This window comes from Macaca mulatta, chromosome 15 (genome assembly GCF_049350105.2).
Source record: "Macaca mulatta isolate MMU2019108-1 chromosome 15, T2T-MMU8v2.0, whole genome shotgun sequence".
Classification (NCBI taxonomy): Eukaryota; Metazoa; Chordata; class Mammalia; order Primates; family Cercopithecidae; genus Macaca; species Macaca mulatta.
The window spans coordinates 114,741,140-114,754,020 of NC_133420.1; the positions used below are offsets into that span (position 1 = coordinate 114,741,140).

At 39.6% G+C, this 12,881-nt stretch overlaps 1 protein-coding gene across 3 annotated transcripts in view; it reads right to left on the bottom strand.

Moving 5' to 3' along the window:
• The window catches only part of GKAP1 (G kinase anchoring protein 1), an 82,207-nt gene that overhangs the window by 64,657 nt on the left and 4,669 nt on the right, over window positions 1–12,881 (bottom strand). For all 3 annotated transcript variants that reach the window (XM_015117972.3, XM_015117971.3, NM_001266459.1), the window contains exons 3-4: window positions 5,856–6,114; window positions 482–625 (exon numbers count right to left, since the gene is read on the bottom strand). In XM_015117972.3, coding sequence (XP_014973458.1) covers window positions 482–625; window positions 5,856–6,071 — 360 coding nt within the window. In that variant the 5' untranslated portion in view covers window positions 6,072–6,114. The remainder of the gene's footprint in view (window positions 1–481; window positions 626–5,855; window positions 6,115–12,881) is intronic.

Sequence of the window (12,881 nt, forward strand, 5' to 3'; positions counted from 1 at the left end):
TTTTTGCAGACAAAGCGTTTTGCTATGTTGCCCAGGGTGGTCTCAAACTCCTAGGCTCAAGTGATCCACCCGCCTCAGCCTCCCAAATTGCTGGGATTACAGGTGCGAGCCACCACTCCCAGCCTAGTCACTGTGTATTTTTAACAAGAGACCTCTGCCCTACAAATGTGATTTTCTTACTTGGAATAATTTAATACTGTTCCCCTACCTTCCCTGTCTCTCCCTGATTTGTAAAAGGCAGATGATTTTTAAAACCACAAAATAACTGCTTTGTATTGCCAAAACTAACATAAACAACAAATGTAACAATTTTGTTTTTGAGTAGATCAAAAACAGAACCCCTTATTAAAAGCAGCAAATGTGAATTAATCCAATATAAACTGCTTCTCAGAACAGTGGTGACATGAATTCAGAGGCACTGCCATCTGAAAAATCCATAAATTCAATGAATAACAAAACAATTTTATTTACGTAGTTGTACCTGCTCATCTCTTTGTCTCCACTCTTGCCAATTTTCTTCTCGTGAATCCTTCTGTACTGGGTTTGACAATGGAAGATCATGTTGAGCATTACAAACAGCATGGGAGGATTTCTGGGGAATTTTCTTAAAAGCAAGATTCCTGAGCTATAATAAAACAAAGAAAAAATATATTAAATTCAGTTTACCAATCCTGGGATACTAATGATTTTTTTAATTAAAAAAAATGGTATTTTTATACTTCTACTCCACTCGTTTTGCTAACTCACACAACTAAAGTTATTATTTGTGTTTTGTATAATCTTTGTAGAATGTTAATTTTGCCAGCATTTGAGATAATATTGGTAGAGAAATGAAATGATTAAGTGAAAAATGTATTATACTCTATTATACCTCCATTTTAATCATTCTTCTTTACTAAAGAGAAGTTTATAGGAGTAGAAAACAGTAAAACAAGTGTGCTCTTAAAATGCAAAACATAGCCGGGCTCAGCAGCTCACCCCTGTAATCTCAGCCCATTGGAAGGCTGAGCAGGTGGACTGCTTGAGCCCAGGAGATTGAGATCAGCCTCAGAAATGTGGCAAAACCCAGTCTTTACAAAAAATACAACAACAAAAAAAAAACTAGCCGGGTGTGGTGACACGCACCTGTGGTCCCAGCTACCCAGGAGGCTGAGGTGAGAGGATCACCTGAGCCTGGGTAGTTGAAGCTGCAGTGAGCAGTGATCATGCCACCACACTCCAGCCTGGGTGACAGAGTAAGACCCTGTCTCAAAAATAAAAATAAAATAAAATGCAAAACAATATAGCTCAGAAGCATACACATTTAAAAGTTTAAATAGTGAGAGATCGCCTAAACAACTCTGACAACTACTTTGCTAGTGCTAAAAAATACAGGGCCTAGTCCACAAAGTAACATAATCAACTAAAACAGTATGGGCCAAGCCACTCCCAACAATAAAAATAATCTGAGACAAAGTAGTTGAAACAAGAGAGAAAAATACTGAGAGGCTGTTATGAACTGAATTTGTTAAATTAAGTTTCGCCAGCAGACTGGGCGTACTGCCTATGAGCTAGCCCTGCTCTGCAGTTTAGTATAAAGCTGCCTCCTTACTTTTTTTTTTTTTTTTTTTTTTTTTTTTTGGCAGAGTCTCGCTCTGTCGCTAGGTTGGAGAGCAGTGGTGCGATCTCACTCACTGTAACCTCCGCCTCCCAGGTTCAAGCAATTCACCTGCCTCAGCCTCCCAAACAGGTGGGATTACAGTTGGATGCCACCACGCCCAGCTACTTTTTGAACTCCTGACTTCAGGTAATCTTCCCACCTCAGCCTCCTAAAGTGTTGGGATTACAGGTATGAGCCACCGCGCCTGGCCCCCACTGCCTCTTTACATATTTTAAGTTCAACTTGAAAGTTTCTCCATACATAGTGAACTATAACCTAACAATATATAAACAAACTGTAAACTACTTTTGTACCAATCACCCAGTTTTAGCCAATCACAGGTGGCTAACTGTCAAACTATGTTCAAATGAGGCAAAGGTGGAGCTGTAACCAGTCCAGCTGTTTCTGTACCTCACTTCTGTTTTCCGTCCATAAATACTACCTGACCATCTGACAGCCCAGGAGTAGCTCTGAACCTATTCTGGTTCTGGGGGCTGCTGAATTGTGAATTGGTCTTTGCGCATTTGAACTGTTCAATTTAATTTATCTGAAGTTTTTAACAAACTGTATCCTCCCTAAAGATACCTTGAAGCCCTAACCCCCAGTGTCCATGAATGTGACCTTATTTGGAATTTGGGTCTTTACAGATGTAATCAAGTTAAGATGAAGTCATGCTGAATTAGGTTGGGCCCTAATCCAATATGACTGGTGTCCTTATACAAAGAGGTGAAGACACAGATACATAGAGAATGCCACATAACAACACAGGTAGAGATTGGGGTGATGACACAGCAAGCCAAAGGAATGCCATGGATTGACAGCTGCCACCCAGAAGCTAGAAGAGGCACGGAGTCTCAGAGAGAGAATGGCCCTGTTGACGTGTGGATTTGAAACTCTACTAGACTTTAGAACTGTGAAAAATAAATTTCTGTTGTTTTTTTTTTTTTTTTTTTTTGAGGCGGAGTCTTCACTCTGTCGCCCAGGCTGGAGTGCAGTGGCACCATCTCGGCTCACTGCAAGCTCCGCCTCCCGGGTTCGCGCCATTCTCCTGCCTCAGCCTCCCGAGTAGCTGGGACTACAGGCGCCCGCCACCGTGCCCGGCTAATTTTTTGTATTTTAGTAGAGACGGGGTTTCACCGTGTTAGCCAGGGTGGTCTCGATCTCCTGACCTCGTGATCCGCCCGCCTCGGCCTCCCAAAGTGCAGGGATTACAGGCGTGAGCCACCGCGCCCGGCAATTTCTGTTGTTTTAAGCCACCAAGTTTGCGGTATTTTTTTATGGCAGCCCTAAGAAACTAATAAAGAGGCTTTCAATTGTGGATTAACAATTTTAACCGGTAATACCAGGTTGGTGCAAAAGTAATTGCGGTTTTTACCAAGTACATTGTTCTATAAAAGGAAATAAGATAGAAACACCACCAGTAGCTGGTTTCTGACTTGGAAAGGACATTCAGGAGGAGATGCTGCTGGAAATGAAGCACTGGTAGGTTGGCTGCTGTTTGCTTTACAGAAAGTAAAGGCTGATAGAACTGCAAATGGCTGAAGTGCAAAGGGAGGATCCTTCACACTCATTGTTTTACATTTTCTCATTCTCTAATATAAACTCCATTATTGCCTTATTTTCTGTTTCCGCAAATCATCTTAATTCCTAAAAGAAAATAGTGGGCAATCAAAAGTTCTGAAAGATCTGACTTCTGAAAGGTTATCATCTAGTGAGGAAAATGTCTTTCCTTTAAAGTAACTGTGTGGATAGCATTGTAAAGAATATTTAGAAAGCAATGGAGATGGAAATTTAATAGAAAAATATAAAGTGAAAATGCTTTTTTCTAAGTCTTGGGACATTACTATGAGAATAAAACACTTTTACTACTTCTTTCATTAAACAATAATAAGGAAGGTCCTTATATACCCAACTGCTCCTTCTATTAAAACAAAACACATACTAGAGTTGTATTTCAGCATTTCTTTTAAAAACAATGGGCACATTAAATGTTGGTCATATAACTAATGCTAAGGATGTCTAGGAAAAAAAGGCCTTCTATACAGTTTTTACTCTGAAGAAAAGAAATGGGCCGGGTGCAGTGGCTCACACCTGTAATCCCAGCACTTTGGGAGGCCAAGGCGGGTGGATCACGAGGTCAGGAGTTCTTTTTTTTTTTTTTTGAGACGGAGTCTCGCTCTGTCGCCCGGGCTGGAGTGCAGTGGCCGGATCTCAGCTCACTACAAGCTGCGCCTCCGGGGTTTACGCCATTCTCCTGCCTCAGCCTCCCAAGTAACTGGGATTACAGGCGCCCGCCATCTTGCCCGGCTAGTTTTTTGTATTTTTTAGTAGAGACGGGGTTTCACCGTGTTCGCCAGGATGGTCTCGATCTCCTGACCTCGTGATCCACCCATCTCGGCCTCCCAAAGTGCTGGGATTACAGGCTTGAGCCACCACGCCCGGCCACGAGGTCAGGAGTTCTAGACCAGCCTGGCCAATACTGTGAAACCCCGTCACTACTAAAAATATAAAAATTAGCCAGGTGTGGTGGCATGCACCTGTAGTTCCAGCTACTTGGGAGGCGGAGGCAGAAGAATCACTTGAACCCGGGAGGTGGAGGTTGCAGTGAGCTGAGATCATGGCACTGTACTCTAGCTTGGGTGACAATGCAAGACTCCATCTCAGAAAAAAAAAATGACCATCGAATGCATAAAAATGTACATTCAAGGCGAGTCACAGAGGGTCAGAAAGAGAGTTGCACACCTGTAATCTCAGCACTTTGGGAAGCTGAGGCAGATGGATTGCTTGAGGCCGGGAATTTGAGAACAGCCTGGGCAATGTACTGTGACCCTGTCTCTACAAAAAAAAAAAAATTAGCCTAGCTACTTGGGAGGCTGAGGCAAGAGGACTGCTTGAACCCAGGAGTTGGAGGGTACAGTGAGCTTGAGCTATATGCCACTGAACTCCAGTCTGGGCAACAGAGAGAGGCCGGCACGGTGGCTCACACCTATAATCCCAGCACTTTGGGAGGCCAAGGTGGGTGGATCACCTGAGCAACATGATGAACCCTGTCTCTACCAAAAATACAAAAAATTAGCCTGGTGTAGTGGCGTGTGCCTGTGGTCCCAGTTGCTTGGGAGGCTGAGGTGGGAGGATCACTTGAGCCTGGGAGGCAGAGGTTGTAGTGAGCCGAGATCGCACCACTGCATTCCAATCTGGGTAACAACAATGAGACCCCGTCTCAAAAAAACAAAAACAACTAGTCATATGATTTTTGCCTATAACGGTAGAAAACAGGAAACAACCCAAATGCTTATCATGAGTTCAATTAAATAAAGTATGAAATAACCACATAATTAAATATTGTAAACTGTGGATTCATTTAAAATAACAGAGATCTGTATTTACTAATACGGAAAACCGCTCGTGGCTAATATTTTTTAAAAGCCAGTTATGAAAGTCTATTAAATAATCCCATCTTCATTTAAGTATAACACAGATATATATATACATGTATATGAATATACATGAATATGAATATATTATGAATATGAATATGAATATAATACATATGAATATGAATATATTCATATACATGTATATATGTGTACAGAAAACACATACCAAAATATTAATTGGTTATATTTCTGGTCATATCTGTAAGTCACCTTTGCTTCCTTTTAAGACTTTCCTAAACTTTATGCAATGAACACACAAACTTCCAAAGTCAGAAAAAAATGTATTTTAAAAATGTTCAGGCAGGGTGTGGTGGCTCACGCCTGTAATCCCAGCCCTTTGGGAGGCTGAGGCAAGCAGACTGCTTGAGCCCAGGAGTTCAAGACCAGCCTATGCAACATGGCAAAACTCCATCTCTACAAAAAATGCAAAAATTAGCCAGGCATGGCAGTGTGTGCCTGTGGTCCCGGCTACTCAGGAAGCTAAGGTGTGAGGACACCTTGAGCCTAGGAGGTTGAGGCTACAGTGAAGTGTGATCATCCCACTGCACTCCAGCCTAGGTGACAGAGTGAGAGCTTGTCTCAAAAAAAAAAAAAAAAAAAAAAGATCATTACATTTTATTTTAAATATACACAAATTCACATCCATTCATTGAAGTAATATTTACAGAATACCTGCGTAACAAGTACTATGAATACATAGGTGAACAAGCTAGTATCTGTTCTCAGGATGATTATCGTCTATTGGGAAAGCAGACAACACAAATAATTTGAAGTGTTACCTCATTTGCTTCACTCTGTTGCTGTTCCTTCTTTTTTCTTCTTTTCTCTCTTTTTTTCTCATTTGTAGTTGACTTGCTTCCTAAAGTTTGAGACTTTCCAGTATTTCGACCTTTACCTTTTCCAGGTTCTGAATCAGAACCACTGCCACTATCCACTTGTAACAGGGCAAAACGAGAAGCGGTAGTGGGAACAGAACTAAGTACTGCTGAGGCCATTGTAAAGATTTTTCTTTTAAAATACTTCTGTCAAGAACAATTTCTGTGGGGAGGGAGAAGAATAGGCAGATGGGTAAACAAACACTCAGTAAAATCTGTTGTAGATGCTAAAACAACCATATGTATATAAAGTAAATTTCTTCTGACACTGGCTTTAGTAAATTTGGATTAATACCCACAGCACTATTAGCAGTAACATACTTTTATATTTAAGCAAGCAATGTAACATTTTACAATAGAAAAATGACATAAGATTTCACAGATATAATGTGCTCATTTTTCCATGTATACTTTAAAAATGCATGGTTTTCCTCTCTCAATAATTCTGTAATATATACATATTTATAAAGAACATTCTAAATCAATATGGTTTACAGTGGAAAAGAGTATCATTGTTTCATTATACACAAAAAAAGATCTTTAGTCCAACTACATGTTAACTCCCAACTTCCAATAAAAGAAAAAAAGGAGTAAAGACAGAATACCATTTTTATCATATATAAAATACTACCATAAGTTTGATTCCGGAGACTGTGATTTAGAACTGACAGCAAAAATAAAGAGCTTAAATTCTCTCAACCAAAGGAAACTTTTCAAAATGCCTTCTGCATTATGTTTTAGTTCACTAGCTTCCATGCAAGCATAGGTGAGTGTAGCTTCATGTCATGTGCTGTCAGCTTTTCCACAACCGTTTAGACTTAGAAGGGATCTTAGAAGTCCCCCAGTAGCTCCTAATCCAAATCCTTTAGTTATACAGCTAAGGTAAGTGGAGTTTAAGTTGGTTATGTGACTTCCCTTAGTTCTTTCTGGAAGTTAGTGGCTGAGTCTCCACTTGGACCTAGATTTGCTGAACCTTAATCTGAAAGTCCAAATTAAGAAGCCCCGTAACAACCAGAAGACTAAGTACTCTTCCAATTAAAAAAGACACAGACTGTCTTAACAGAACGGCAACTCAGAAATTTGTATTTTGAAATGTTTCAGGTACACAGAAACTGAACAAAGTATTCGGTTTGAAAAAATTAAGATGAACACTCCAAGTAGCCAGCACAAAGGTTAACAAAACGTTAACTGACTCCTATGCTTCTCTCCAATTGCATTCCCCCACTGCACCAGCCAGAGGTAACAAGTATCCCGATTTCTGTATAACTTACTCCTTTGCTTTTCTTTATAGTTTTATCCTATGTCTTGATTCACAGTGCTCATATCTGAATGAACTGCTGTCATTTCCACAATATCCCACTGGTTACATATATATTTCTTACTACATCACATTATCACACAGGTCCACCCTATTCATTGTGGGAAAGGGCTATGTAAAGGTGAATACTAAGAAGTAAGGATCATTAAGATCCATTCTGAAAGCCAACCACACGCTATCGTTTGTATGTTTTCAGGAGGGAAGAAAAGTGAGAAGTACATATTCAATCTTCCACCTTAAGTAACCAGAAAAACATTTGGAAATCTTTCAAGTTTCTGGTACACAACGAAGAAAAATCACAGTGAACTGAGGTCTGAAGATGCTGTCTAGCTGTCATTAAATTATAGCATTTTTTTTTTTTTTTTTTTTTTGAGACGGAGTCTTGCTCTGTGCCCCAGGCTGGAGTGCAGTGGCGCGATCTCGGCTCACTGCAAGCTCCGCCCCGCCGGGTTCACGCCATTCTCCTGCCTCAGCCTCCCGAGTAGCTGGGACTACAGGCGCCCGCCACCTCGCCCGGCTAATTTTCTTGTATTTTTAGTAGAGACAGGGTTTCACCATGTTAGCCAGGATGGTCTCGATCTCCTGACCTCGTGATCCGCCCGTCTCGGCCTCCCAAAGTGCTGGGATTACAGGCTTGAGCCACCGCGCCCGGCCAATTATAGCATTTTTATTACAATATCATGTTAAGACAAATTGCTTCTGTGTCTAGAAATATGCAAATCAAGACAAAATATGACAATGTACAGAGATGATACCACATGATAAATTGTGACAGATTTTTGCTTCCAATCTTTCCTGCAAGCATGGGAATGAAAGTTTCATAAGTTATGACAAAGGAGAAAATGTTTCAAAATGGAAAAGAAATTCCAGAAATATTATGGAAAAGATGAATTCTGCTTCAACCTCAACATGTTTTATTAAAATAATCCTATAGGCCGGGTGCAGTGGCTCACACCTGTAATCCCAGCACTCTGGGAGGCTGAGGTGGGTAGGTCACTGGAGGCCAGGAGTTTGAGACCAGCCTGGGCAACATAGTGAGACCCTGTCCCTACTAAAAATACAAAAAATTAGCTGGGCATGGTGATGCGCACCTGTAATCCCAGCTATTCCAGAGGCTGAGGCATGAGAATCTCTTGAACCCAGGAGGTGGAGGTTGCAGTGAACTGAGATTGCACCACTGACTACAGCCTGAGCAACGGAGTCAGACTCTCTCTCAAAAAAATAGTAACAATCCTATATAAAATGTTACTTTCTTGAGCACTCAAGGTACAATAATCCTATATAATTGTTCAACTATCATTATATTCGATTTTAAATGCTGGGGCTATTAATTGGAAGTGGCAGCTGTATTACTGTTCACAAATATTCACTGTCCCTCCCTGAAGGGGAATTACACTATACATCACTTCTCTGTTGAAGGCAGGCATAACTAGGTAACTTACTATGGCCAGTGAAATATAAACTTTAAAAAGCTTTACAAGTCAGTGTGTGGTTCAACGTGTCCTCTTTTCCTTGCCTCTGTGATTGCAGAAGCATATACTGAGATGGAATCTCTATCAGCCAGATCTAATAAAGTCTGCAACCACAGTGAACAAAGCCCCCTCACTAACCTGTGATGGACAAACAGCTTGAGCAAGAAAGCAACTTTGCTGCTTTCAGCTGCTGAGATTTTCAGATTGCTTATTGAAGCCTTATCATGACTTATAACTTACACAAAGAAATCTCTTTCCATTCTAGGACTGATATGAAAACTGTGAATTTCATATATGGATTATTTGCATGCATTAAATGTTCATAAATTTCTATTCTGAAACATCTCTCCAAGGCTCATAGAAATTTTATTTCTGTAGCATAAGACAGAGCTATCTTACCAGGGTATCCTTAGACAGTTTCCCTTAGGCCTTGGGGCAGCCAGAAACCCCTGAAAAAGTAAGAGCCTCTGTTCCAGTCACTTCCAGATAGAAGCAACCTCATCCGGTGCTCCTCAGTGGGTAGCTCCTGCACATGCCACTCTGGAGTTATGTCAACTATGAAAAGGGAAGTGCTCCAAGTCCTAGTAATCTACCTCATCAGACAACTGCAGAATGCACTGTTACCCATTATTATAGAGAGGCTTGTAAAACTGTTGGAAGATTATGTTCAAGGTGCCTCAACAGCAAGGCACGCAGTAGAATAAGCAGGAAGTCAAGAACGGGGGAGCCCAAAATCTAGGGAGCAAGGTTTCCTTAAAGCAACAGCCTTAAATCTCTGTATTGATTATATTTTTCCCCATTTGCCAGTGACATCCATTTTCAGCAACATCAAATCTAGCTGCAAGGTGACTGCTCAAACAATGCATATGCTTTCTGTCACCTAGAACTTTGTCATTACTTTTAAACACTTGAAATTAGAAAGTCCAATTGAATCTGAAATCTTGTCATTCACTGATTTATTCATTTGTTTATTTTTGAGACAGGGTCTCGCTCTGTCACCCAGGCTGGAGTGCAGCAGCCTGATTATGGCTCACTGCAGCCTTGACTTCCTGGGCTGAAATGATTCTCCCACATCAGCCTCCTGAGTAGCTAGGACTACAGGTGTGTGCCACCATGCCTGGCTAATTTTTTCTACTTTTTATAGAGATGGGGATCTTCCTATGTTGCCTAAGCTGGTCTCAAACTCCTGGGCTCAAGTGATCCTACTGCCTTGGCCTCACAAAGTGCTGGGACATGAGACATGAGCCACCGCAACTGCCCCAAATCCTTTCATATTTATCACAAGAAATTTTCTATTACATTTTTGATGAAAAGAGCTGTTAGATCATTTAAAAATAATTCCAATTGTTGCAAATTACTGAATGCTTAGATAAAAATTGCTTGTTTTTATTACCTCCTCATACAAATGAAGTTTTAATGGACACTCAATCCTAAGAAATCATTATTTAAAAGTCTAGATCAGGAACTGAATATTTTCATTGGTGGATAAACTGATTTTAAAAATGAAAAGTTAATGTTCACAGAAGCAAGTACAATTATCTCATTAGAAACCCTGAAAAGAGTCTGAAGTTTTATAGAAATTCAACATTTAGTATCTTTCCTATTAATTTATATTGTTTTACTTATCCTAATCATATACTATAACAAAAACGTTTTTCACATTTTTTTCCATCTAGTTCAATACAGACACCTTTAAATCTCTTTCCAGTTTTGGGAGAATGAGATGCCTCTGGTTCTTTGTGTCAGTAATGCAAAAAGCAAATGGCAGGGAGCACCAGCACAAGACCACTGACCTGGAGCCAGAATGCCCATCACACCCAACCTGCTACTTACTGTAAGTCCTTGAGCAACCTACTTGATCTCTCTGAGTTGTTGTAAAGACTGAAGAAGTTAATATATGTAAAGTACTTAGAACAGTAGCCAGAAGCACTCAATATAGTCATGCATCACTTAATGATGGGGATACGTTGTGAGAAATGCATCATTAGGTGATTTCATCACCGTGTGAGTATCACACAGTGTACTTACACAAACCTAACTGGTACAGCCTACTATCCACCTAGGCTAGATGGTATGGCCTATTGCTCCTAAGCTACAAATCTGTATAGCATGTGACTGTATCAGAGGCAACTGTAACACAATGGTAAGTATTTGTGTATCTAAAGAAAAAGTACAATAAAAATACTGCTTTGTATGTCCATCATTGACCAAAACAAAACATAGTTAATGCAGCACATGACTATATATGCATTTACGGGTGTTACTATTATTATTAGACTGAAATGTGCCATGAGACACTATGAGACATAGGAGAATTGGTACAAACTATTTAAAAATTTGACTAAGCATGCCTGACTCCACTGCAAAGTGTTTTGAAACTTAAACAACATGTGGCCCCTATACAAGCTAAGGCTTTAATCTTTGAAATGAAAGAAAAATGTTTTTAGGCATTGAGTAGTAGGTGAGTGGTCAGCCAGTGAAAAGAGTTAAAGACCTAAAGATTACACATAACATACTACAGAAGGAAAACACCTATCTACCAGAAACCCAAGAGTCACATTTGAGACTATATCTTAAATAGTGGGCATATAATAGATACTAAATGTTTCTTGAATGAATGAAAAGTAACAAAAGAAAGACAAAGCAAAAAGAAAGTATTATGACAAATACTGTTAATCAAGAAAAAAACCAATGACAAACACTCAAAAGACAAAATTATTTTTCTGGTAAAGCAGCTACCTATGCTACGTCACATCAGCAACTTACGTGTTAACATGTCTTAACTTCCGAAAGGGTAAAATGGAAAGGGGGAAATGCTCCTTTAATGATCCCTTGTTTGATCAGGGTAAGGTGCAAAAAAAAGAGTAAGATAGTGGCAGCCACTTGCCATTATATTATACTTTACCTAACAGTAAATATTAAAGACAAAAAATAATACTACTTAATCTGCAGCTAAGGGGATAGGAGATGAAACAACTGGAAGGGCTCAATCATCTGTGCTATGTTATACTTAAAAAAAAAATAGCCAACGTATCAACACATCATCTACCTCAACAGCCTTGACAGAAATCTACATACTATGTCAAAAGGTATGCTGAGCAGTACTTCAGAAGTGGAAGAGAAGGAAATGTAATTTTAAATGAAAGAAGGGACTAAAACTTAATATGAAAATAATCCCCAATTTCTACATATGTCTATTATTTATACACATACCAAAAAGAAGAAATACATGGGATTACTCACTAATTTTCCTTTCTATAGTTTTTACTATTTCCCCAAATGTTCTATAATGACTATATATATACACACACACACACACACACACACATATATATATATATATATTTTTTTTTTTTTTTTTAACTGAGACAGGGTCTTACTCCCACACCAAGGCTGGAACAGTGGTGTGATCATGGCTCACAGCAGCCTCGACTTCCTGGTCTCAGGTGATTCTCCCACCTCTGCCTCCCGAGTAGCTGAGACTACAAGCATGTGACACCATGCCTGGCTAATTTTTTGCAGAGTCAGGGTTTTGCCATGTTGCCCAGACTGGTCTTGAACTCCTAGGCTCAAGCAATCCCCCTACCTCAGCTTCCCAAAGTGCTGGGATTACAGGAATGAGCCACCATGCCCAGCTCTACAATGATCGTATTACTTCCAAAAAAAAAAAAAAAAAAAACCCAGAAAGAACAAATGGTTATCTATACACAAGTTGAAAAAGTTAAGCATAATGTAATCAATACAATATTGATTTTTTTTGCCCTGTGTCAAAATTTAGAAAGGGCAACTACAGGTCAGAATTGACAATGAGACGCCTTTGGCCATTCATATCAGTGATGCAGAAGTCAAATGACAGACAGCAACTATCGAAGACTAATACGTTGCATACTTTTAAGAGAACATTACTCTCATTAACTAATTTTTCAGAATTTTCAAAAAGATAGTCATGTTATGCAATCCAGGAATTCCTCTGTAACTTTTTTTTTAACCTTGATGAGAAAGAAATAAATAGGGAGACTATGAAAACATTAGGCTTTTAAAAGATACTGTATTTCAGGTCATGGCTAGGTAACGTTAGTATTCCTTCAGTCTTGTGTCCTAAACTTCTGCATCTCCACATACAGCCACATCTAAGAGATG